Source organism: Ochotona princeps, chromosome 3 (assembly GCF_030435755.1).
Source record: "Ochotona princeps isolate mOchPri1 chromosome 3, mOchPri1.hap1, whole genome shotgun sequence".
In the NCBI taxonomy this organism is placed as follows: domain Eukaryota; kingdom Metazoa; phylum Chordata; class Mammalia; order Lagomorpha; family Ochotonidae; genus Ochotona; species Ochotona princeps.
The window spans coordinates 106,909,251-106,937,220 of NC_080834.1; the positions used below are offsets into that span (position 1 = coordinate 106,909,251).

Consider the following 27,970-nt stretch of genomic DNA (forward strand, 5'->3'; position numbering starts at 1 on the left):
ATGGCCCAGCCCAGGCTGTTGCAGGCATCTGAAGAAACCAGCGGGTGGAAGATCCTTTTGTCTCTATTCGCCTCTCAAATAAATAAAAATTTAAAAAGTAGCAAGTCACAATGCACAACAGACCAAAAAATATTCTAGAATGGGTAGTACATTTTATTGAATTTTATAAGCCTAAGTAAAAAGCATAGGCAGTAACTTTTACTAGTCAATAAAAAGCAATCCACCGGTGATTAATATACTAAACAGAGTTGGAAAGCATTTACTAAAAGCAAAATATTTAGAGAAAATAGACATTTATACAAAATTATAAAATGCTTGTAATAAGAATAAGTGCATTTCAAGGAAAGCACAAACTCATTTTAATTTATAGAGCAAGTTAAAGCCTTTAAAAATTTAAGTGGAAATTGAAATATGCAAAAATGTATAAACATTCTACAAAAGATGGTCATTCTTTTCCTGAGTAGACTAAAGCTATGAAACGTAAGGTGACACAGGAAGGTGGAGGTTCAGGAACTCTCAAGGGCATTTCCTTTCTACACACTGCTTCCCTCCTTCTTCATATTCCTGCTTGGAAATCCACATCTGTTGGAAGGTGCCCTGTAAAATGTGAAGAAATACAATTAGACCTTATTTCTTAGCATAAACATTTCCTGATTTTAATGTCTATCGCATGTTCTAAACATGTTCTAACTTTTGGCTGCTCTGAGGTAAAAGAACTGTTCCCTAGTGTTGACCAAGTCTACCTTGGTGAATCCCCAGGCCTAGGAACATGTTGCAAAGCTTGACCAGGACAGTGGTCCAACCTGTTCTGCTTTCCATCCTCTGATGAGGCAACTGGTGTCTGCTGGCCTAGATGAGTTAGCTGGCATGTCCTCTGTGTGCCTCTGGGCATGCTGTCCACTGCACATGCATCAACAAGGAAGACCAGCACCAATATATGCACTCCAATGTCTGATCACATATCCCTGCAGTTGGGGTTTGAGTTTAGCCATCTAGGTGGAGAGTCCCCCTAAAAAACTCATCTGGGATGACATCAGACTTCACTCTTGTGTGAACTGCCCAGTACAGGGTCAAGTTCAATCTGTCACCTGCACCAGCTAAGGCACATGCTGGTGAAACAAGCTGCCAGGTCAGTTCTACCCCCACCTTATTTGAACTGAGGGGTGCTAAGGCCTACCCCAGCTCAACCTAACATTGGCACAGTCTTCACACATATCAGAATGCCATGGCCTAGCTGGGGCAACCTCAAAACCCCCCAGCAGGCCCTCTTCCAGCCTTGGTTTTCGCATGTTCCAGCAAGTGCTGCAGCCATCCCACATCTCGTCTAACTCTTGTGAACACCCATGGGTCCTGCAGCTTAGCTCAACCCAATTCACCCCAGACTCAGTCCACACATATGCTGACATGTGCTGCTGTCTTGCCCAGCCCAGTTTGCTACCAGCTATGGGCCTTATGCTCACCAGTGGGAGCTGCAGCTTAGCGGGAGTGCCCACAATTTCCCTACCAAGTACACACCTAGCTTCAGGGGTACTGAAGCCTAGCCTGACATCACTTGCACCCAGTCCTGGCACCTGCCAGTGGGCACCGTGGCATGGCGCAACTGACCTGCACTCATTCTGGTTTTCGTGTGCACCAGCAGGTATGGTAACCTAGCCCAGCCTGGCTCACTCCCAGCCCTCAGGTGAACTGGTGAGCATTACAGTTTAACCTGGCCAGGACTGCACCCTGTCCTGGCTCTCAGTTGTGCCAATGTGTGCTGTGGACTGGCCCACCCCCATACCCACGTCACACATACAGCAAAGGGTACTGTAGCTTTGCCCAGTCCAGTACACCCATATTCCCAGCTCTTGCACACTCTAGTAGGAGCCCCCAAGTTTCCCTACCAGGCCTGTTCCCAGCCCTGGATCTTACATATACTGGCAGATTCTTCAACCAGCCTGGCATGGCTCACCCTCAGTCTCAGCTCCGGTGGCTACAACCAAGCCTGGCTGGGAATGGCCCACACTATGTTCTGGCTTTTGCGTGTGTGCCAACAGGTGTTACAGCCTTGCCTGGCTTAGCCCTTCCCCAGCCCCTGCTATTGTTTCCCCAATAGGAGATGTGGCCTAGCAGGGGAGTTACTCAAATCCCCCTACTAGGCCCAGGATCTCACAAGTGCCAGAGGGTACCATGACTCTGCCTGGCATTATCTGAACTCAGTCCTGGCCTTTGCATATGCCAGTAGGTGCTGCAGCCTGGCCAGCCTGCCTCCTCCCAGCCCAGGAGCCTGCAAGTGTCAGGCAGGTTCCTGTCAGGTGAGTTCCATGGTACAGCCAGGCTTGGCCTGTCACCCACACCCCAAACGTCAGCTCTCAAAGCAAACCAGCAGGTGTTGCAGTCCCAGAGGCAAGCCTACAAGTCCCCTACAGAATCTGTCCCCAGCTCTGGTTCTCTCACATTCTGGTGGGTGCTATGGTACAACCTGACGCGGGTCAAACTTGGTCCCACATTCAAAGCCAGGTACTATGGCCTAGCCCAGCCAGGAATGTGCCCAAGCCCCAGTTTTTGGTGTGCCAGCAGGTGATGCTATTTAGCGCAGCCCAGGTCTCCCACATTGGCAGGTGCCTTGGCCTGACTGGGACATACCCTCTGTTTTCCCCCTCTAAACCACCCCATCTCAGTTCTCCTGTACACCCGAGTGCAGTTGACCAGTCTGTGGAAGACCCAACAAGTCATTCCTTCCCTGTCAAACATGCCCTCAGCTGCTTCCACTCTGTCTCCAGATCCCCTTTCCTGGGCAATCTGGAGCGCCCCCCCAGCCTCTCATCCACCAGTCTGAGGACTGGCCTGTGTTCCCCAATTTCCCCACATATCTGTTAAAAAAAACAGAACAGACAACAATGCTGGCATAGTTAACACAAATTTGGCACATTGGCTGCTTTTCTCCCAGCAGTTTAACACTTGCCTAGGTACAAGACAATCTAGGCAGTTGTCTACAGTGGGGAAGAACATTTATTGTTGAAAAGTAGCTTATCTACTAACCAAAGAAGCTAGAATGGAGCCACCAATCCATGAGCTAAACCTCCGTTCAACCGTCGTATTGTTTGCAATCAATTTCAACCGCATACTCTACAACAAAGAATAAGCATTAGTACAATCAAATGAATCAGCGGACTTGGAAATTCAGTTTTAACAGATTTCCAACATCTCTGATTTAAACACCAATTAAAAATAATTTTCAAATATACGATTAAGGTAGACAATTACATGGGCCCGGCGGTGTGGCCTAGTAGCTAAAGTCCTCGCCTTGAACGCGCCGCAATCCCATATGAGTGCCGGTTCTAATCCCGGCAGCCCTACTTCCCTTCCAGCTCCCTGCTTGTGGCCTAGGAAAGCAGTCGAGGATGGCTCAAAGCCTTGGGACCCTGCACCCGTGTGGAAGACCCAGAGGAGATTCCTGGTTCCCGGCTTCAGATCAGCGCAGCACCTGCTGTTGCTGTCACTTGGGGAGTGAAACATCGGACAGAAGATCTTCCTCTCTGTCTCTCCTCCTCTCTGTATATCTGACTTTGTAATAAAAATAAATAAATCTTAACAAAAAATTACATTGCAAGTATTCTGATTATAGCTGTACACTAAGAAGTAAACATCCACAAACAGCATATGTGTGTGTCCTGTAAGAGCACACACATACCTGGCACTCCAAGTCAGGTACTTGGTGCCTGCTTCACACATGGCTAGCCTGCTCTGCCTCCCTCTCAACAGTCCTCCCACACTCCCCATGCTTCCTCATCAGCCTTTCATGCTATCTTCATCCTTCCCATTGCAGCTTACTCTCACCCTCTCCCAAGTTAAAATGCAGTCATCAGATCTCAGGTGTTTTATTCAGATTCCCCTCATTCCTAATTATGCTTCTCTGTGAACTTGTACTGATGTAACAGACACAATTTTATGGCTCAACACTATCCCATCTCACCTTCTACATCAAGATGTCTTCCCTCCCACTTAGGAATCAACCTTTAGGGACAGTTCCCAAGATACCTTCCAGTTACTCTATATATGAGTTTGAGTCTTATTCACAGTGAAGTGTGTATGTGTGACAAGGGCTTAAAGTACTGGCTATGAGGGTGGTGCTAAGGGCAGGTGGGGTGAACACAGGTTTCTGAAGATGAGAAACCTCAATATCTATGACAATGGAATTCTTTTCCTATTTCACTGATTTTTAATCCCTAAAGGAGAAAAGACCGTTTCTATGGTGGTCTTGATAGACCTTAGGTTACCCATATCTATATTCATTTCTCAGACTTTGATGAAATGCAGTCCTTCCTAGACATCTTTCATAAATCGGCAACTAGCTGAACTCTTACTCATTCGTGATGCCTTCCTGATGGTCCTGACGATTCGGTGCTCGCTTCTGGGTATCCGGGGACGCCTGGTTCACGGTCTGCTGAAGCTCTCAGCAGTACAATTGTTAACTTTTACAGATCTAACTAGCCTGGCAGACTATGCTCTCAGGGTCTAAGAATATTTGTATCCCTACTGCCAAGCAGATAACAGGAACTTACGCATGCAGTAAATGAATGAGATTCAAGTAATTTAACAGTAACCAACAGATGTCATCTAGGGAAATCTAATAAAGAATGCTACTTTTAAGTAATTCTATACCAACAAAAACACTGATCAATGGAAAACAAAAACACTTAGTTGTACAATTACACCTTTGTTGAGGGCATTTCATCACCACCACTGAAGAGTCAACAGAACTTACTGGAGGAGTTTTCTGAGACAGCTCTCTGTTCAACCTATCAGTGAAACTCTGTATGAGTGTGTTTCCTCCAGCCACGATCACACTGCCATAGAGGCCCTAGGACAAGAACAAGGAAAAGATGACTTCCAAAGTTTTCCAACAGTGCTAACTACAATTAAAAGTAAAACTTCTCTACTAAAATTTTCTTTTGAAACTACTGTGCTTTTTAATTAACTTTAGTACAAAGGCTGAGGCCTGCTCAAATGTAAATCCCTATTTTATAAGGAGTATATTTACCACTAATTTTAATATGTGCACAGAAAAGTTAAATGTTAATCTGCTCTTTCAGTAGTTTAGTTCCTATTTCAAAAACTCACTCTAAATGTCTGACTTACCTAAATTTATAACAGGTATTTTCAGTCTTATTTGGAAAAGGGAGAGGAAAGTGAGAAAGACAAAGTGTTTTCCTGTCTGCTGGTTAACTTCCTACATGCCGAAAACAGCCAGTTCTAGGCTTGGCCGGGCTGACGCCCAGAGCTAGGACCTCAATCCCAACTGAGTGGCAGGCACCCAACCACTGAGCCATCATTTGCTCTCTCCCAGGGACACGTCAGCAGGAACTATGGAAGTGGCAATGAAATCTAGTCACTTTCATTTGGGCACCCCAAGTAATAATAAGGCAAATGCTTGCCCTCTAAATCATCTAAATTTGGAGAGAAAATGGAAAGTGTCTCCTCTGCAATCAAGGCTAGTTAAAAGGGGAAATTTCACTATTAACTAGAAATTATCACTTTGTTACAATAAGTATGCTTCAATTTCTTTTCCACCAAAATGGCCTTGAACTTGCACTAAAAAAAAAATCTTATATTTACTACTTTTATTATCTTAGAAACAGCATATACCCAGTTAAGTCACCAGTTGCAATTAAGAATGATTTTTCTGTCAACCATGGTGTTCAGATCCCTCAAGCCATTTGCACCAAGTTCAAAACAAATTAATTAACAAAAAATCAAGGCTGTATCTGTTAAGTTGAATCTAGGTTTGAGTAAGATATAATCAATCTAATAAAAATATGTGCTTTACAGTGTTAGAATTAAAACTTGACAAAGCACAAAAACATGAAGACCATCTAAAATAAACCCCGGCTGAAAGTAATGTAAAACCACACTTTCCTAAAAATAGATTAAAATAGAAGTGAAACAGTTACATAGAAGATAAATCACAAATAACATACTTGGGCCTGGTGCAATGGATCACAGGCTAAATCCTCGCCTTGCGTATGCCAGGACCCCAAGTCCCCACAGTTTCACTTCCCATCCAGCTCCCTGCTTGTGGCCTGGGAAAGAAGGACAGCCCAAAGTCTTGGGACCCTGCACCCGTGTGAAAGACCTGGAAGCATCCCCGGCACCTGGGCTGGGATCAGCTCAGCTCCAGCCATCGTGGCCACTTGGGGAGTGAAGCAGCAGATGGAAGATCTTTCTGTCTCTCCTTCTCTCTGTAAATATGCCTTTCCAACAAAACTAACAAATCTTGAGAAAAAAAATTTTTTTTTTGATTTGCCACATTTCACGAAATCTCCAGAATAGTACTTGCAAAACAATTTTCTGTATGATGGAAATGTCCTTTATCTATTGTCCAATATATCAACCACTGCTCATATGTATAATGAGGCTGGTAAAAATGAAGAACTGATTCTTTTAATTTTTCCATTACTTTACATTACTGCACATGACCATGAGCCACTGTGCTGGACACCACAGCTCTGCAGAGTTTTGCATTTTTCCTTTTCTAGTATTTATTTATCTACATATATAGTACTGTACCTGTAAATAAAATGAACCTCAAAGTCAGTGTCCAAACCTGCCACACTGACAGTAACTATTTAGGCCATTTCGCTACCCTGAAAGATACTTTTATAACACAACAGGAGATGGGAACTTACTGGTCTGATATCAATATCACACATCCCAACACTTGTAGTAACAACATGACTCACTCCCAGCATTGTATTTCCTGATAATCCCTACAACAAAAGAAAGCAAACAGTCATACGGAAGAACTCTGTACAATACAGCATGTTCAAAAACCATTCAGCTTTAAATTTTTCCTAATTACACAGCTGTTTACATGTAAATAAAAACTAAGGCTAGTTATAAATAAACTTTCATACTTTTACATTGGAAGGGTCAAATAATCCTTCAGGAATCTTCAGCCGCTCAGCGCCAAAATCACAGTTGTAGCCATTGGGGAACTCATAATGAACAGTTGGCATTTGCGCAGCTACTCTGAAAACATATCCACATTTATTACACCAGAAGCAAAACACAGTCGCTTCAAAATCATAAACCACCAAAGAACTATCAACTCATAATCAGAAGACTTTTAAATGTTGTTCAGTGTATTTTGGCATAACTTTAACTCTGTATCAATTAAATACATTCTACCATTTTTTATATATGCAAATAATTTCCTCACTTGTAAAGCATACAGTTTAAATAAGAAAACATACTGTTCGGGCCCGGCAGCATGGCCTAGCGGCTAAAGTCCTCGCCTTGAAAGCCCTGGGGTCCCACATGGGCGCCGGTTCTAATCCCGGCAGCTCCACTTCCCATCCAGCTCCCTGCTTGTGGCCTGGGGAAGCAGTCGAGGACGGCCCAAGGCTTTGGGACCCTGCACCCGCGTGGGAGACCCTGAAGAGGTTCCTGGTCCCGGCATCGGATCGGCGCACACCGGCCCGTTGCGGCTCACTTGGGGAGTGAAACATCGGATGGAAGATCTTCCTCTCTGTCTCTCCTCCTCTCTGTATATCCGGCTTTCCAACAACAATAAAATCTTTAAAAAAAAAAAAAAAAAGAAAAGAAAACATACTGTTCATCATATGTTGAATCTGACACTTGCAGTACTGAAGCCTGAAAGTCCTGGATAACACACTATGAATGAAAAAAAAAAAGTTTAAGAAATTTATACTTCTACAACATTACATTTGTAATATTTTTCTTTGAATGAAATGATCACAATTCTGAATGAGGAACTGATTTCAACAGTATTAAATCTTCCTTACAAGAACTCCAAGTATGCAGAAACCCAATTCTAAACATTTATATTATTTGTTAAATTACATACATTCAATTATAAGTTACAGGGAATCAACAAGAGGTAACAAAACGGAAACTCTCATACCATATTTCTGCATAACAAAACCAATTTCAGAATACCTTTTTTCCTACTAAGATTTAGAAATAAGATTCCATTTCTTAAATATATGCACAGAGACGTCACATCTTATATAACTTTCAATCATTGTATGTAGGATAAGATGGTTTAAAAATTTGCTGTGAAACACACATGACTTCCAGGTTGCTAGGGAAAATTATGAATCATACAGTTTTTCCTTGTATCTTGAGGCATAAAAAAATCTCAGCTAAGATTCATCATTCTCACAATAATTAGGACTCTCCTACCCTTCTGTTAGAAATTACTAAAGGGGCTGCTGGCACAGTGGTACAACAGGTGAAGCTGCTGCTGGCATCACCCCATCCCATGTGAGTACTAGTCTGAGTCCTGACTATTCTGCTTCCAATCCAGCCTCCTGCTAAGGTGGCTGGGAAGGCAGCAGCAGATGGCCTACGTGCTTGGACTACGCCAACCATGCGGGAGACCAAAGTGGAATTCCAGACCATGCTGTGCCCATCTGGGGACTGAACCAATGAGGGAAGATCTCTTAGTCTTGCTCCGCCTTTCAAATAAATAAATAAACCTTTCAGAAAATAAGAAATTAATGTGTACCTGCGCTATGACTGATGGTTTTACTAGCCTCTCTCCCTGTTAGCAAGCTGTAGGTTCAGACACAGACTTTCTCAGGAAAGAGAAGATTCCAAATCAGTTTCAAATCAGCTCCTTGCTATGAACAGTCACACACACTTGACACAACGTTGGGAGACACATGACTGAGTTATACTGGCAGCTGGTAATCCCAGAGTTATAAGTCAATGGCAGGAAAGGTAGAGATGTAATCCAGTTACGAAATTCAGGAGGTAGGCCTAGCGGGAGGGCGGAACTTGTATCACTAAGGACTTGTCCTTAGAAAGCAGCTCTTGGAAGGCTAGGAAGAAAAGCCTGAGCTGGACCTAGCTATCTCTCAGCTTCCTGGCTATCGATGTGACTTTTCTGCCACAAGTACCCTGCCACCTACCACCCTCACCAGCGAGCAGACGCACTGGGCCCCGATTCGTTGTGCTCTATGAACCTCCAAGACCATAAGGCAAAATAAACCTGACTTTCATAGGCACATGATGTTAAATGAAAAGCAGATTAGAACAGAACAAGTCCCTACCAGAATTAAAACTATTTTCTTAGACAAAAAAAAAAAAGAAAAGAAAAAAGATGTGGGTCCGGTGCGATAGCCTAATGGCTAAGGTCCTCAACTTGCAATGTGGACCTTCCATATGGGCACTGGTTCGTAACCCAGCTGCTCCACTTCCCTTCTTGCTCCCTGCTTGTGGCCTGGGAAAACACTCGAGCATGAACCAAAGCCTTGGGACTCTGCACCTGCATGGGAGACCTGGAAGAAGCTTCTGGTTTCTGGCTTCGCAACGGCTCGGCTCTGGCCATTGGCAGCCACTTGGGAAGTGAACCAGTGGATAGAAGATCTTTCTGCTTCTCCTTCTCTCTGTAGATCTGCCTTTCTAATAAAAATAAAATAAATCTAACCTAAAACCAAAATTCTTTCCATGTGTCATAATAATCCACATGAGCAAATAATCTATAGAGACATCTGAGGAATGTAAAAAGCACACTTGAATCCAAAATTATTTCTAAGTATCATTAAAAACATAATGTACCCATATTTCATTCTAGGATTTCAACTTCTAGAATGTGCTACTTACATTGCACATGTAATTGTGCCACGACCTTGTAACCTGTGGCAGTTTCTCTTTTCTTTTCCAGTTTGCTGGAGATCCTTCCCGAACAGCTTCCTGAGGGTACCAAGGCATGCTGGGTTAACAGAGCTCGCAACACAGAGAGGGACCTGGAGGCAAATCCCCAAAGCCAATCACTGCTTACCTTGGATGCAATCATATATGGGGGAATCAATTCTATGTTCATTTCTTGGAAGAGTTCTCTGCATTGCATAGTAATAAAGTCTCCAGCAAGGGGGGATTTTACAATACCTGTAAAACAGATTGAACAAGGCCAAGAGATTTACACCTAATCCCATGGGGGGGAATTTCCTCAGATTTTTTTACATGAACAATTTTTTTTTCAAGTAGAAGTAACTATTATTTTTTAACATTTCTTTAAAGTATACATAAGTGGGGCCAACACAGTGGCTCACACCCCGTATGACAGTCGGCTTGAGCCCCAGCTGCTCTACTTCCGATCCACCTCCCGGCTAATTCCTCTGGGAAAGCAGTTTGATGGCCCAAGCAGACCTGGGCCCCAGCCAGGTCACACAGGAGGCCTGGATATAGTCACAGGCTCCGGTGTTCAGCCTAGCCCGGCCATGGCTGATGTGGCATTCTGGGGAAGTTAACCAGTGGCTAAAAGATGTTTCCCCCACCATCTTTGTCACTTTGAATTTAAAATAAATGAATCTTTAAAGTATATGTAATATCAGACATCAGTTTCAAATACATATTATATACTGAAAATTTCTAAAAGACATATGGAAACTGATATGCCTTGAGAGTTCAGTTCTATTTCATTCTCCAGACATCTAAGCTCATCTGAATGTAGCCCAACTAGATGCCCTACCTTGCTGGAGGACATAGCCATCGTGCACTGGGATCGCAGTGGTATGCGTGGCTCCACTGTCCAAAATCAGACCAGTAGAACGACCATTAGCAAATCTAGTTTAAAGCATTAAGGAAAAGAAAATATCCAACTTCCAAAAATTTATCTTCATTGTCAAGGACAGGCTCTTATGTATTTCAGAAGCCATGTTAAAAACATGAATTATAGTTTAGGATTTTAAAGTAAATCTAGGGATAAAAACTGGCATCAAATAATAATTCCCATTTGAAAACAAATGACAGAGAGCAATACTTCCACACATTGGTGTGAGGAATTCAAGGAAACCAAAGCAGGCCAAAATTAATAATCATTTCAAAACTTGTCCAGTTTGATCAAAGAGCTTAAACAAATGGAAAAGCATTCCTTTAACAAAGTGAACGGAAACTTGCCAACAACAACAGTACAGGATGTGCTATTCGATCAGGGACCACACCCAGCTTAGTTTGATGTGTCCCATTTGTTCATTTTGAATTTGACTGCCTTTGCTTTAGGCGTCTTTTCTAAGTCTTTCCCTGTTCCTATATCTTGAAGACTACACCCATCTTAAACATCACCGAGGAACCACTTCAGTGGTCTGGCAGCTGAGTAGCGATTACCATTCTTGCAATGTAATGGGACCAAAGGGTTATTCCAGTGTCCCCAACAGCCAGTGAATACCAGCAGACCCCACTTTTCAGAGCTCTGTGCTGCTGAAGACCTATACCGCATGACAGGCACCTGTCCATCCAGTACTTACTGAGAGTATTTAGCATGCCTGCTGAGTCTGCGGGGGGGGGGGGGGGGCATACTTACACACAGAAGACACGTAAAGGTGAACCAAAAATGTCTCTTCCCTGAGGGATTTCCTTTTTAGTAAAACATAACTAAAGCCATAAAACATCTGTGATACCCTGACACAGAAGGTATAAAGGAGAGATCACCCAACCTATTCATGGAATACCCAACTGCAAGCTTGGGAAGACAGACGTGGGCCAGGTTAGGGGCACGTGGGAGAACCAAGAGATAAGAGAACATGGTGAGATTAGGGAACTGCAAATACTTCATCGCAAACTGAAACAGAGGGCTAATTTTGTGTTCAACTGGACGTTACAGATACCATTATAGTTGCAGTATAAAGAATGGGCAAGATAAAAGCTACAGTAATCCTGTAAGCAAATGTATTTGGGCTAACACAATGGTTCAACTGGCTAATTCTCCACCAGCACTCTATATGGGTACCAGTTCACATCCCATCCAGCTGCTCCACTTCCCATAGTTTCCTGATTATGGCCTGGGAAAGCAGTGAAGGACAGCTCAAGTCCTTGGGACCTTGCACCGTGTTAGAGAACCAAAGAGGCTCCTGGCTACTAGCTTTCGGTTGGCTCAGCTGCAGCCACTGCGGCCACTCGCAGAGTGAATCAGCAGACAGAAGATTTCTCCCTGTCTCTCCTTCTCTGTAAAATCTGCCCTTCCAAATAAAAACAAAAATAAAACTTGAAAAATGTATTTGAAATACAGCAGGGAAGAGTAGATGGATCTTGAATGAATACATCTGGAGAATACATACTACTGGTCTGGAAAAAAGTAAACAATACTAATGGAATTAATGCAATTAATTTGTTATTTTCTAGTAAATTAAAAACTACATTTTAAAATTCATTTCTAATTTATAAAATGGATGGTTTGTTTTAATATCCAATGTGGTAAAAACTACTATATACAACTCACATAAATAAAACTCTTTTGGATAAACAAGGGTTCTGAATCCAAAGTATAAGTAACAAAAATCTAGACTATGAGAAATATTAAAGAAACAAGCTGCTTCTTTTAACAGACAGACAATAAGGGAAAAGAAGCAAAGATAAAACACAGACTAAGAGGCCTCAGAAACAAACTGAACAAATATGTTTTAAATATTTTTTGAAAAGGAAAATAGTCATACTTTTTTTGAAACATGCAGAATCTTTTAGAGTTACATATTAAAGTTTCTATCAAAGAAATTATGTAATACCCGAGACTGGATGGGATGGGATAATACAGTGCTAGCTAAAACAGCCATTATACATCATATAATCACATCCCATTTTCTTATAAAGGACTGTTAACCTTTTATATTCCTTCTCTGAACTACCACAATTACTAGTCTCAAAACATTCAAATTAATCATGTGCTTCTTAATGATTTCTGACCATGCTGAATATAATTTAAGTGTTACAGTACTTAGCTTTGAAGAATATTTAAATTACAGATTCTCTGATTCAAGATATGTTTCCTTGTTTGTCCCTAAAAGTGCTTGCATAACAGTCTGAGTAAACCTTAACTGGATTTACAGCCAAATTACTTCTTGATACTTGAAGAGAGGGAAATGGCAAGCTGCATTCATTTTAACTGCTCTGGTAAAACACTGGTCTACGCCCACACTCTCTTTACTAAACTGCAACCACACACTGCTGTTTCTGCCCTATCGTTGGGTGTATCATTAGTTTCAGTTAGAAACAATCAGAAAGCTAGTAACTGAAAGGTATACAGAAGAAAGCAACTTCTGAATGAGCAAGAACTGGCTCCTGTCTTCTGTCAAGATCGGCTCATATCTTTAGTAGCATATGTTCCAGAGAAAGGCTGAGTTTTGCTCTTTGAAGGATACGCTGTCAGAACTGCAGTTTTACAAAGGAAGAATGCAGGGATGTTGTAGTGTTCAAACATTAACTCTGTCAGTTTCTCTCTTTTCGCTCTAGTATTCCACTGAAAAAGGAAAAAGAAATGCAAGTTACTGTTTAAGAATTAAAATGCTGATTTATCACAAGTTATAACATGCCAGCAATTCAAAATGTATTTAAAAACAATAAAACAGCATGGTAAGTAACTTTTTACATCTTTACATTTATTTTTTGTAAAAAAATAACAAATGAATCAAATACAAACGAGCAGTTACTTTTAAAACTGCTGTTGTGGGGCCCGGCGGCATGGCCTAGCGGCTAAAGTCCTCGCCTTGAGGGCCCCGGGATCCCATATGGACGCCGGTTCTAGTCCCGGCAGCTCCACTTCCCATCCAGCTCCCTGCTTGTGGCCTGGGAAAGCAGTTGAGGACGGCCCAGTGCATTGGGACACTGCACCCGCGTGGGAGACCCGGAGGAGGTTCCAGGTTCCCGGCATCGGATCGGCGCGCATCGGCCCGTTGCAGCTCACTTGGGGAGTGAATCATCGGACGGAAGATCTTCCTCTCTGTCTCTCCTCCTCTGTGTATATCTGGCTGTAATAAAATGAATAAATCTTTAAAAAAAAAAAAAAAACTGCTGTTGTGAATTTCAGGATTTACAGACTTCAAAAACACAAGGCATTCAACATTCTCATAAGCATAAGCTATTATTAAATCTTAAGAGAGCATGTGATAATAAAAATCCTAAATATTCACTTAAACCATCAGATTCTCCCATTTAACGTTGGTACTCACAGAAGAAACCATAACCAGAAACAGCAACGAGACCTGATCCTATGCAGCGCTCCTGCTAGCCCCTCGAGGCCTACTTAGCTATGTACCAAATGTACTTTACAAGAGATTTCAGTTTAGAAATGTCCAGTCCTTGTTCAACAAATGACTTCTCAGAGCTGGAGTACAGAAGCAGGTTCTACAATACCCCCGGGACACACAGCATGATACACAACCCAAATCAGGAAGCACTTGAAGGAAATCAAAGCTTAAATCCACAGAAATGTAAATTATCCCTACGAGCCATTATTCTGTTTTGCTGTTCTTGGAATCTTTCATTCAAACAATGAAAGCTATACTTTTCAAACTCTAATAGGAATTTCTGGGTTCCTTTTTTATAAAAGAAATATTTCTCAAATGAGTTGAAACCTAAAAAGAAAAAAGATTAACTAAAAAAAGAAAAAGAAAACAAACAAAAAACATGCAAAAAAAAGTGTGTGTCTCACCGGGGCTTCTGACATGAGAACAGGATGCAGGCTGGCCTCTGATTTGACATGCATTTTGTAAGTATGGTCCAAAATAGCCTGGAAACTATCCCAATCCTCAACTAGAAAGAAAGAACAAGAGCTTGAAAACAAATTCATAGCCGCAGATGAGTAAGTATCATTTAAAAGAAGGATTCTTTGACTTAGCAGTTAGTATTTCAATACAGAGAACCTATTTATTTTTCAGGTCTACTTCATAATATAGTACTTTAATGCAAGGTCACCGTGTTTTCGAGAAATAAAATCCCCTCTAGTCCCTCCAAGCACTGAGACATGTCCTAAACGTCAAATATCAAATACATAAGGAGTATTTGAAAAGTTTGAGGAATATGAAATACAATGCACATTTCCATGAACTTTTAAAGATCCCTCATGTTATTCAAAGTGTATTTCAGTTCTAGTTACTGTTCATAATGGTCAAAAAATTTTCAAAAGGGGCCGAACATGGTAGTTTAGCAAGTCCTTGCCTTGTATTTGCTGGGATCCTATTTTGGCGCCGGTTTGTGTCCCGGCAGCCCTGTTCCCATCCAGCTCCCTGCTTCTGGCCTGGGAAAGCACTGGAGGACAGCCCAAAGCCTTGCCACTCTGCATCCACGTGGGAAACCCAGAAGAGGCTCCGGGCTCCTGGCTTCAGATTGGCGCTCAGCTTCAGCCTTTGTGGCCACTTAGGGAGTGAATCATCAGACAGATCTTTCTCTGTATCCCTCCTTCTCTCTGTATATGACTTACCAACAAAAAAATACAATCTTAAAAAACATTTTCAAAAGAATGTTATGGGCCCGGCGGCATGGCCTAGCGGCTAAAGTCCTCGCCTTGAAAGCCCCGGGATCCCATATAGGCGCCGGTTCTAATCCCAGAAGCTCCACTTCCCATCCAGCTCCCTGCTTGTGGCCTGGGAAAGCAGTCGAGGACAGCCCAAAGCTTTGGGACCCTGCACCCGCGTGGGAGACCTGGAAGAGGTTCCTGGTTCCCGGCATCAGATTGGCGGGTACCGGCCCGTTGCGGCTCACTTGGGGAGTGAAACATCGGATGGAAGATCTTCCTCTCTGTCTCTCCTCCTCTCTGTATATCCGGCTTTCCAATAACAATAAAATCATTAAAAAAAAGAATGTTATGACTTAGGCTTCACACTCAAAAAAATTACATTATTTGGAAAAAGATTAAACGATATTCATAGAATAATACACTTTCAATTTGGCTTTCATCTAAACATTCCACCAAAACTGCTCTTCCAAGTCACTAGTGACTTATTAGCCAAATACAATGGATATTTTGTTGACTCTTCTAACTCCTATGACACTACTGACCCCTGCAGACCCTACTCCTCCACATTACAGTCATACTTAATTGTATGGCATTTCACAATTCCATCCCTCCACATGTCATGGTACCTTTGCTTTATCCAATCTAGTCAACCAGACTATTTCAACCTGGCCAATTTTCATTAACTAATGAAGATTCAGGACAAAAGTTATCTCCTATGTAAAAACCATCACGGACTCCCCAATGATACAAAATTAAATACCTCTCCTCTTAACCCACTTCATATGGAGTACCCCATTTGTACATATGTATCTGTTACTCTTCCCAAGTTAAGTTTCTTGAGGAAAAAGAACATTTCTTTCACACCTTGTTTCTGTGTCTAAACATTCACTCCAAATTTTAGGAAGCCATTACTCTGTGCCTAGAATGGATCCTACATTTTGACCAAATTCATGATAAAAACATCATACCCATCCCATTTTTTAACGGTGAAATGGCCTCCATATTCTCCCTGGGAACACGCAGGGCGTTGGTGTCTATGTAGTACGTAGGACCGCCTTGCTTGCCTTTATCTCCATCTATTTCCATCAATGTGCTTCCATCATCTCTTTCTACTACCATGCCAATGGCTGTTGGGAAATCCACCTGTAAGAACCAAAAACATGATATGTAAGTTTCACTGGCTTTTACCAATTTTTTCAGTAATATCTTCAGCCATTTTTGTGTTTAATCAAATATCTTCCTGAATTCATTCTACACAAATGATCCTTTTACAAGTAACAAATTAACTCTAACACTACATTTACCTTGGGGCAGTCCTCACCAGCATAACCAGCTCTCACAGTATAGGACCCAATGTCAAAAACAAGGGCTCCAACTTCATCTGAAAAGATTAAAAGATAACTAACATTAACAACTTGTAAGTGTCAAATCAGAGTTAAAGAAATCCTTATCCAGTCTGAAGGGAGAATGCAATATGAAAGCTCTACAACAATTACATTCACATTACTACTAGTTTAAACCTACTTTGAAACGCACCCGAAACACTCATTTAATTAAAATATAATCATTTATACACCATGTTTTAATAGAGGCTCAAGAAGGAACTGTAACCAGAACCTGGAAAACATGTCGTAGAGGATAGGGTATGTGCCAGGAGCAGGGATCTTCAATTGAGCGCTGCAGTCACATGACTGACCCCAACAGGAATAACCCAGGCTAATAAACATGACCAATCCCCTCCTGCCACTAAGTATGGTAATCTTAAAATTCAGCATCAAACTAGGACACTTCTGAACACAAAAAGGGGTCCTGCTAATAATTACTCAAAGCAAGAATGATTGTTGCTCTGTCACTGGCTGCATTCCAGCCAAGGGCCAAGAGAGCCCATGACACGGACTATGAACACTAGCGTCCACAGAGACAAACGGTGCAAAGTTCATCTGACGGCACAGGGAATGTTGCCCAATACATGTAAGCATCAATTTGTTATAAATTAAGACTTCAGCCACTAGGCTACCGCGTCAGGTGCAGCAACAATTCTTGAGTCTGATAAAATCCAGTAGTATGAAGGACTCTAAGAAAGAGGCGCGCTTACACATTTTTGCTAGTAAAAATTATAAACCATTATAACCACTGTGGGCAACTGAGGCATATTCATTAAGGTTAAGAACCTATATCCACAGTGATTACACCTAGATTTGAAAGAAATTTTTTAAAATACAATTTCCATTTTGTTTACATAATTGAGGGAGATGCATGTGCTCTTGTGTGCCTCTGATCAGGGTGGGAGGGTTGAAGTATGAAGGAAGGTAGGTGGACAAATATTTTAGTTCTTCTTTTCCTTCCACGTCTGCAGCAGGGGAAGAAATACGACCGTTCCCCTTCCATCAGAACCCAGGGATAGGAGACACTTATTTGATGATGCCTTAGGGATCCCAACGTGGGGAAGACTGAGGGTGTTACTTGAGTGGTTTTCATAGTTCTGAGGCAGTGTCAGCTTCGCTGCACCAGGGTTGAGAAAATCTTGCCAAGGTCTATCAGCTGATTAGGTCCACCTTGGTGCATCCCCAGGCCTAGGAACATGTTGCAAAGCTTCCGGAAGACAGTGCTCCAACTTGTTCCACTTTCCATCCTGACGAGGCACTACTCAACATTCTCAGCTGGCCTAGATGAGCTGGCTGACATGTCACTGGCATGCATATGGGCATGCTGTCCATTACACAGGCATCGGCAAATGAGGAGGCCCAGCCCCAATACATGCACTCTCAAGGTCTGACCACACACATATATTGTGATTTTCCCCGTGGCTGGGATTTAAGTTCAGCCATCATCTAGTTGGGGAGTTCCCCAAGAAACGTCACCAAGTGACCTCAGACTTGACTCTTGTGTGCACCATCCAGTGCAGGGTCAGGTTCGGTCAGTCATCTGTACCAGCCAACGCACACATCAGTCAGTTCTGCCTCAAGCCCCATCTCTCACAGGAACCAAGAGGTTCTGTGGCCCAGCCCAGCTCAGCAAGCCACAGACCGTCTTCACGCACACCAGAGGGTCTTATGGCCTAGTCTAAGCGACCTCTAATATTCTCCGCCAAAACCTCCCCTGCTCAGGTTTTCACACATGCTGGCCTATGCTGTGGCTTAGCCCAGCCCATCTTGCATCCCATCCAGCTGTTATGAATACTCATGGGTGCTGAAACTTAGCTCAGCCCAAACTGTAACACACAAAGGCCAACAGGCGCCTTGTCTAGCCTGACCCACTGCAGCCCTGGTTATCATGCCTGGGAGCTACAGGCTAGCAGGGGTGTACCCAAAGTCCCCCTGCCAGGCACTCTCCCAGACCCAAATCTCACACGTGCCAGAAGGTCTTATGGTTCAGCCTGACACAGCTTACATCTGGTCACAGCGCCTGCCAGCGGGTATTGCACCTGGGCCAGAGGGCCAGTATCCATTCCAGCTCTCTCGTGCATCAGTGGGTGCAACAGCCCAACCTACCCCCTGTCCCAGGTCTCTCGCTCACCAGTGGAACCAGTGGCCCAGCAGGGGGAGTCTACAAGGTTCCCCTTTCAGGCCCACTCACAGCCCCAGCTCTCACTGGGTGCTATGGCTTAATTTGTCTGGCTTGCCCTCAGTCTCAGCATTGCCAGCAGGTACAGCAGCCTAGCCCAGCCCTGCACACACCTAGCTCCAATAATCATGTGAACTGGTGGGGGAACTTGGATAATTTACACTCAGCTTCCTAATTTGTAAAATGTGCACAATATTTCCCATCTTATAGGACCCTGTAATCATTAAATGTGCTCAATGGTTTGATGTATATGCTGACACAAAATAATACCTGAAACACAATAAGCACATTAACTGTTACTTGCACAGGAAAGACCAAAAAATAATCTAACAAACTTTCTGTAGGGAAATAGACAAACTAGCTATTCATAGTTTATTCATACAATGATTTACCATATATACAGCAGATAAAATGAATGATCTCAATTTAAAACTGTCAACATGGATAAATTCCAAAAGAACTATAAAGGTTGAAAAAAAAAAGAACTATAAAGACTGATTACTCACATACATAAGCCCCTCCTATCCACATATCAATTCATTATGGATACATTCACATGTAGAAAAGGTATCAAAATACTCATACAATCTGGGAACTTCAGTTCTAGGGTTTATCTCTAAGAAGGGAAAGAAAGGAGGGGCCTGCATTGATAATATCTTATTTCTTAATATATCTAAGGCAGGGGCCTTGCATGGTAGCTCAGTGACTAAACCCTCGCCTTGCACCCACGGGGTCCCTTATTAGTACCAGTTTGTGTCCCAGCTGCTCCACTTCCCATCCAGCTCCCTGCTTGTGGTCTGGGAAAGTACCGGAGGATAGTCCAAAGCCTTGGGACCCTGCACCCACTTGGAAGACCGGAAGAAGCTCCTGGCTGTTGCGACCACTAGGGGAGTGAACCAGCAGATGGAAGATCTTTCTCTCTGTAAATCTGACTTTCCAATGAAAATAAATAAACCTTTTAAAAAAAATTTAGAGGAAAACATGGCAAATTGAAACATTTATTTAATCTCAGTACTGAGTAACAAAGTATCAGGTATAAACACATACACACACATCTTAATTTTTAATACATCAGAAATATTTCGAATTTTCATATTTAAAATAAGGAAAATAGGAAAACATAAGTGAATAGTTTATAAATAGTCACAGTTGAAAGATGGTATCTTTGTAAAATATTCCTTTTTAATAAAAGAGACAGATACTACAATTTCTAATTTGAAAGAAAGTTCATGTATGTATTAAATTTCCTAAGGTAATTAACCCTTCTGCATAAAATTCTCTGGTTCCAATTATTTTATTTTGTAACTATTATTTTATCCAAAACAGGGGTTCCGAAAAGGAGAAAACTTCATAGGTTTTCACTTGAGCACCTAACCTCCAGTGCAAATGGTAAAATACAGCAATGAACACAGGCTGATGACGGTTAACACTATAATGAACCAGTATGCTGTATAAAGCACTATCCAAACTGAATCAGCTGCCTAGTTGCCCACAAGAAGGCCTGCTGAACGGTGCATCTTTGTCCTGCACCAGGGACCCTTTTCAAAGTTACGTGGACTCAACTGTGTACACCCTACTGGTCATACTTTCAAGTCCTGACCCCCAGCACTTCAGAACAATTGATCAGATACTTGGAAAGATAATGTAGTTTGAAGGAGCTCATCGGGGTGGGCCCTAAGTGAATATGGCTGGAAATTTGGACAGAGATGGCACAAAAAGGAGACAGTCATCTACAAATGAATGAGAGGCCTCAGAAGAAACCGACTTTGCTTCTGAGCTCAGACTCCAGGTTTCAGAATTATGGGAAAATAAACTTCCGTTTAAGCCAAACAGTGTGTGGTACTTCGTTGCAGCAGTTTGAGAAAACTAACACATAAAGCATAGAAAGCTTATACATTCTTTCTTACGATATTTGTATAGATAATAAAATAAACCATTATAATATTAAGCTCTAGCAGTGCACACTCTGGGTCAGCAGTCCCTTATTTACCTCTTCCTGGGTAACAACTCCACTCCAACTTCAACTTCAGCACCGATAATTCCAATCTCCAATCTCTCTCACTCTCTACCTTGTGTTTCGATCTACATCCTCAACTTCCTCCGGCACAGTAACAGTAATTCCACATGAGGTCTCAGGTTCAGTGCCCCGTCTTTTCTCCGCTCTGCCTAACTTACTCTCCGCTCTGCTTGTCAGTAGAGACCATGGAATCACAGGCAAAAAACTGAGCTGCCATGAACATTTCCATCTTCCAAGTTCTGCTAGATGTTTCTGCCAAATATTATCCTGACCCCTTCATTCTGAGTATCACTGCTGCCTTCAATCAGGCTATAATCTCAACAGGAAACTAGAACTCACAGCAGGTATTAACGTTTCCATCTTTTCACCTACTCAACTCTACTACAAATTGCTCCACTGTAATCTTTCTGGAGCTTACTTGGTCATAGCAGCACACAACTCCCTCAGCAAAAACAGGAGTGTGGGGACACTGGTTTGGCCTAGTTATTGGCCCTGATGTCAGAGTGTCTGCATCTATGCCTGGCTCCAGCTCCCGGGGTTCTTGCCACCCATGTAGGAGACAAAGCTGAGTCCCAGGTGACTTATTCTGGCCTAGCCCAGCTCCAGCTGTTGTAAGCATTTGGAGAATGAGCCAGTGGAAGGCAGCGTCTCTCACTGTTCCTCTTTTCCTCTACATTCTTTAAAACAAAGCGGGTGAATCACTTAGTAGTTCTTGTCACACACAACAACACTCCAGTGGTTCCACCCAGCTATTTTCACGGCCTTCACTATTTAAATACAGTGAGGTAAATGAACAATCAGAAATGTATAGTGACTATTTAACTGCCCCACCTCTCCTAGGACTGAGGTGTTTGGAGGCATACTTATGCTAGCACATACAAGAATTCAAAAAACTGTGAGATGAAAAAAATCTAATAAATCAGTGAATTTTCCTAACCCTACTGGTATGGCAAATTGCATATAAGCACACTTTTTTTTTGATAGACAGGAAGATCTTCCATCTGATGATTCACTCCCCAAGTGACCACAACGGCTGGAGCTGAGCCAATCCGAAGCCAGGAGCCAGGAGCCAGGAGCTCTTCCGGGTCTCCTACACGGGTGCAGGGTTCCAAGGATTTGGGCCATCCTCTACTGCCTCCCCAGGCCACAAGCAGGGAGCTGGATGGGAAGCAGAGCAGGCAGGACATGAACCGGTGCCCACTTGGGATCCTGGCACATATAAGTTGGGGATTTAGTCATTGGGCTACTGCGCCTGACCCATGAAGAAGATAATTCCAAGAAATTTTTAAAGTTACAGCTGTGGGGTTGGAAGGACAGATAGCACATGAGTAATGAAACTATAAATTTATCAAAGTCCAGCTGCTAGTGCATGTCTGCTTTGTCCTGCAAGGGAGTTTACAGCAGAGAAGTTACCACAGAAGATCAACACAAGAGCAGTAAGCAGGCTCAGTCAAGGCCGAAGCCCTGATGAATTATGCATTATGCCTAAAGATCGGTGTTAGATTCGACAAGAGTTAATAGAAGACATGCACACAATTTACAAATTCTTAACAAGCAAGCAGGTCAAAACACTTCAGTTAATTACTCAACATTTAGGTGAGAGGTTTGGCTGCTTTTAACACTAAATTCCTTGCCGAAAGATGACCCACTGTACCACACATACACAGGCACCTCAAACTCAAAGCAATAAAGTGACGCTTGTGATTTTCAAATACTTTATATTTGACATAGTGCACTTCAAAAACTTCATGGACAAAATGGAAATAAAATTTATTTTGGTGCAAAAATCTTTTGATCCATGTATGTTTTCTTTTTCTCAAGATTTTATTTAATTGAAAGGCAAAGTTACAGAGAGAGAGTGAGAGCAATCTTCCATCTGCTGGTTCACTCTCCAGTGGGCCTCAACGACCAGGACTGGGACAGACTGAAGCCAAGAGCCTGGAGCTTGCCCTGGTCTCCCATTGGGTGCAGTATCCCATGCACTTGGGCCATCTCCAGCTGTTTTCCCAGGTGCATCAGCAGGAGTAGCAAGTGGAGTAGCTGGGGCTCAAACCGGTGCCCAGATGGGAATCCACTGTCAGAGGTAGCAGCTTTACCAGCTACTCCACAACACCAGGCCCAAAAAACCATGTGTTTTCGCATACTACACATTTTTTTCCTGTTTGAAAAGGTTTATTTCTTTTTATTGGTAATGCAGATTTTACTGAGAAGGAAATAGAGAAAGATCTGTCCGCTGGTTCACTCCCCAAGTGACTGCAACAGACGCAGCTGAGCTGATCCAAAGTCAGTAAGGAGCTTCTTCCGGGTCTCCCATGTAGGTGCAGGGTCCCAAGGCTCTGGGCTGTCCTCACTGCTTTCCCAGGCCACAAGCAGGGAGCTGGATGGGAAGCGGAGCAACTGGGACATGAACTGGCACCCACATGGGATCCTGGCACATGCAAGGCGGGGATTTAGCCACTAGGCTCCTGCGCCAGACCTTTACATTTTGTTCATTAGTTATCTGCAGACCTATCTTACGATTAGACTGCAAGAATGTCTACACCAAAATGAACATTCCACTCCATTTTCCAAAAACTTTCTGAAAGATTCTCACACTCCTTTGAATGAGCTGACAAGTGGTTTTCATATTCTGGATACCTAAGTTTATCCTGTATCATGAATACCTGAGAAAACACAGAAAAAAAGCAAATCAGTGGCTTTTTAAAAAGATGGGGGGGGGGGCGGTGCCGTGGCCTAGTGGCTAAAATCCTGGCTTTGAAAGCACCAGGATCCCATATGGGCGCCGTAATACAGTAGCGGTTAAAGTCCTCAACTTGAAAGGGCGCCAGGATTCCATATGGTTCCGGTTCTAATCCTGGCAGACCCACTTCCCATCGAGTTCCCTGCTTGTGGCCTGGGAGAGCAGTCGAGGCTGATCCAAAGCACTGGGGTCCTACACCCGTGTGGGAGACCTGGAGGACGTTTCTGGCTCCTGGCTTCGGATCGGCGCAGCACCGGCTGTTGCAGTCATTTGGGGAGTGAATCATCGGACAGATGTTCCTCTCTGTCTTTCCTCCTCTATACATACATGACTGTGCAATAAAAATAAATAAATCTTGAAATAAATAAATCTTAAAAAAAAAAGTAGTGGTGGGGGGCCCAGCACGACAGCCTAGTGTCTAAAGTCCTTGCCTTGAACATGCTGGGATCCGATACAGGCACCGGTTCTAATCCCGGCAGCCCCACTTCCCCTTGGATCCCTGCCTGTGGCCAGGGAAAGCAGCTGAGGATAGCCCAAAGCCTTGGGATCTGCACCCATGTCAGAGACCCAGAAGAGGCTCCTGGCTTTGGACCGGCTCTGCTCCAGCCATTGCAGCCACTTGAGGAGTGAACCATCAGACGGAAGATCTTCCTCTGTCTCTCCTCCTCTCTGCATATCCACCTTTCCAACAAATACAAAAATCTTAAAAGGAAAAAAAAAAAGAAGAAGATGGGGGAAGAATTCTGCTCAATGCCTTCTTTACCCCAGAGAGCTCTGCTCTCAACCTTCCAGGAAATTATTTAACCCGGGCCTGGGTATTGAGGCTTTTCTATCTTTCCCTCATTTTTTTTCGTAACACAGGGATAGCAGTACCAGCTCACAAGGTGCTTGGGGATCACGCCAGTTGATGATGGATTAAAAGTGATGCATGTAAAGCCTTTGGAACTGTTCCAGACTTGCACGCACTCCATAAATGCTGGCTGGCAGCATGAGCATCACCTGCCTCCAACCACAGTCACGCAAAGCAATGCCCTCCAAGAGGCAGCGGGCATCCAGATGCTGACTCCCCAGGCCTGAAGCTCCTACCGAAGGCAAAAGCCCATGGGCCCAGTTCATCTGTCCTCACACCTGCCTCTTCATATGGGGAAGAGGTAACCAAACAGATCCAAAGGAAACCCCAAATCAAGGACATAAAACGGGAAGAAGGCAGCACCGGCACTATCACCTCTTTTCTGATTCCAAAACTCCTGCGACTGTGAAAATCTTATTTATTTTCACCACCATCCCCTTTACCTATAAAAAGACCATGCTCTTCAGAGACAGCAACAGCAAGCATGCAGTTTGCAGGGACTGGTTACAGAACGCCCCCTCCCCTATCAAAATCCTTGTATACTGAAGTGGGCCACAGCCCACTGACGACTTTAAACCCATTTGTTACTTACAGTACCTAATACAATGTAGATGCCGCAGATGGAGCTCGTTATGCCTTAAGAGACAACCAGTAACGAAATCTACATATTCAATACATTTTTTTCCTGAATATTTCTGGTTTACAGTTCGTGGAATGTATGGGTATGGAGCCGGTAGATATGTTAGACAGACTGTACTTTGGATTTGTCTTCTAGGTCTTTAACTCATCACACAGAAACCAAAACGTGACTCCTACACAAAGGTGCTACAATACGGATTAAAAAAAATTTTTTTTCAGTAGAATGGAGAAGGCTTGGACCTTGAGATTCTGCCCCTGTAAGACTGCTGTTCCATGGACCACACTTCTGAGTAGCGGGGTAACATCTCATTTAACCTTGGTACCCACCAGAACTGGGTACGAATCATACCCTTCCACAAACGCGAAGCGTCTAGTTGGGGATAGTAAACTGCCCACGGCTAAAGCCCTAAGAAGTTTACTGGTTACTACGGCCAAGTTCGCTCTTAGCTCCCAGCCCGTGGTAATGTCTCTAAAACCCCCACCATCTACTCAAGAAAAGCCAAGTTTGGGACCTCAGGCAAACTTTCTGGGCGTGCTTACATCACACATACTTACTAAGTTGTTAAGTTTATCCCAACCAGACCCTCCCACGAGTAACTCTGCGGACTCCACAGTCAGTTACTGAAAGGCGCCCGGCGCGAGGGCGGCCGCCCCTTCTCGAACCTCTCGGTCCACGCCTGCAAGCTGCTGGGACCTGCCGGCTCCCGCTCAGGCGAGAAGCTCGGACGCGGCCGTGGGCCACCCCGGCCGGGCCAGCCGCAGCGCCCCGCGCCCAGGGCGCACGCCGAGCCGCGAGGGCCCTCGGCGGGCTCCGGTGGGCTCCGGGCGGGCTCCCAGTGGGCTCCGGGCGGGCTCCCAGTGGGCTCCGGGCGGGCTCCCGGTGGGCTCCGGTGTGCCCCCGGCGGGCTCCCGATGGGCTCCGAGCGGGCTCCCAGTGTGCCCCCGGCGGGCTCCCGATGGGCTCCGGGCGGGCTCCCAGTGTGCCCCCGGCGGGCTCCCGATGGGCTCCCGGTGGGCTCCGGGCGCGGAGATGGGCGCGGTGGCCGGGGTCCCGCGACGGAGGGCAGGGCCGGGGGGCGGCGGTTACAAGCCCCGCACGCCAAAAGAAGGCGCGCGCTCCGGCCCCGGCCGCACTCACTCACCTCCCCCGTACACGCCGCCGCTCATGGCTGCCTTCGGCTGGACTCCTGCGCGAAAGGGGTACCGGGCGAAGCGACTAGAGCGGCCGCCACCAGCGCGGGCCCCAGACCCCACTAACTTCCACCGCCACCCCCCTAGGGCAACAAAGCGGCGGCCACACACCCGGGAGCTCAGCCACACTTGCTGGCTCTCTTTATCGGCCAATCACGAGGACGGAGGCCTCCCTGCCAGCCAATCATCAGGCGGCCGTGCTGCATCCCCGCCGCGGCGCCGCTACTTTAACCAATCGGAAGCGGCCGAGAGGGCGGGGCGGAGGGAAGCAACGGAAGGAGGGAAGGAGTTGGGTTGCGGGACTGGCAGGGCGGAGCTTCGCGGGGGGCTGGAGGCGTGGGGCGGACGGAGGCGTGGGGCGGACGGAGCCGAAGGGCAGGTCCAGGGGCACGGCCGGGGGGCGGTGCGAGTGTGAAGCCAGTGCCCACGTGCATCAAGTCATACCTGACTTGCAAAATTGTATGTTTTATAAAACAACTTTAGACAATTCAAAACCTCAATTTAAGAGGTGGGCTTCTGCAATTAAAATGCAACATGGGGTGCCTGCGTTCCACAAACAGTACGTGGGTTCCAGTTTTGGCTGCAATTCTATACACCTGAGAAGCAGCAGTAAAGGTTTAAGTAGTAGGGTCATTTTGATCTGATAGATCGAGAATCTTAGACGGAGTGGCTGAAGTGGTGAATATGCAAATATGTGAATTCTTTTTTTTCATAAGAAGCATTTTCAACCAACATTTATGTTAAAAGCATCAAACTGTATTCCACTTTGGGATAAGGTCAGCCAGTAAACAAGCAAACCAACTTGATAGGTTCCTGCAGTTTTTAACTAACATGGGACACATGATATACAACTATGTTGAGATGGATGGTCGCTTTTGTCGTTGTTGTTGTGTGAGGTAATTGACAAGCGTGTCATTTACCTCACACAACAACACAACAAGCGCTTTAAGGCAAGCCCCTGAGCCTACGTACCCGACTCTGTCTTGGCCACTTTGTAGAAAGCTTCATCTCTGAAGAGGCTCCAACCCTAACGTTGTCGCTTGAACCTTGCATCGTAGCCGTTCTTAGGAGCCTAAGGGGCTCGTCTCTATAGGAGGAACAAGGAATCTCCAGCTCTGTCAGTCTCCAGGCCAGCAGGGTGATAGAAAGGGTTGCATGGGAAACAACGCTAGTGGGAAAATTCCTTTTTCACTGGTTGGCTTGATAATAGAATCTGATCATATAGGAAATTTCCATCTACTCAATGAGGTGATTGTGGAGGCCTGCAAAGCATGGGCCCAGGACCAGATCCAACCTCCATCCATTTTTGCAAGGCCGATGAGCTAAGAATGTGTATTTCATTTTAAAAAAATGTTTTTCGAAACTTATATTTCAAAATATTTTGTGGTATGTGAAAATTAGAAGAAATTCACCTTCTGTGACCTAAACTACATTTTAAATGGGACGCAGCCAGACTTATTCACAAGAAAACACACTTTGAGAAAATATTGGAAAGTCATACTTACATGTTTCTGTGTTTTTTTAAGATTTATTTATTTTTATTACAAAGTCAGATATACAGAGAGGAGGAGAGACAGAGAGAGGGATGATTCACTCCCCAAGTGACCGCCACGGCCGGTACTGCGCCGATCTGAAGCCGGGAACCAGGAACTTCTTCTGGGTCTCCCACGCGGGTGCAGGGTCCCAAAGCTTTGGGCCGTCCTCTCCTGCTTTCCCAGGCCACAAGCAGGGAGC

The 27,970-nt window shown here is 44.3% G+C and overlaps 1 protein-coding gene across 1 annotated transcript; it reads right to left on the reverse strand.

Moving 5' to 3' along the window:
• Positions 1-132: 132 nt before the first annotated feature.
• On the reverse strand, positions 133-26,378 carry ACTL6A (actin like 6A). The gene is made up of 14 exons (XM_004591276.4): positions 26,188-26,378; positions 16,540-16,616; positions 16,204-16,378; positions 14,432-14,532; positions 13,143-13,240; positions 10,481-10,575; positions 9,791-9,897; positions 9,613-9,702; positions 7,595-7,656; positions 6,897-7,011; positions 6,669-6,749; positions 4,748-4,843; positions 3,022-3,108; positions 133-597 (listed from the first exon to the last, which is right to left on the reverse strand). Exons 1-14 carry the CDS (start codon positions 26,210-26,212, stop codon positions 517-519), a joined length of 1,290 nt encoding a protein of 429 aa, XP_004591333.1. The 5' UTR covers positions 26,213-26,378; the 3' UTR covers positions 133-516.
• Positions 26,379-27,970: the final 1,592 nt, after the last annotated feature.

Bases quoted from the DNA above. Each gene is read 5' to 3' on its own strand.
- ACTL6A (XM_004591276.4), bottom strand. From the start codon at position 26,212: ATGAGCGGCGGCGTGTACGGGGGAG. The intron at 14,533-16,203 runs GTATGATGTTTT...CTTTCTTTCTAG, and splicing joins ACCGTTAAAAAATGGGATGG to TTGAGGATTGGGATAGTTTC. The intron at 7,657-9,612 runs GTAAGTAGCACA...TTTCATTCATAG, and splicing joins GGCACAATTACATGTGCAAT to TGTGTTATCCAGGACTTTCA.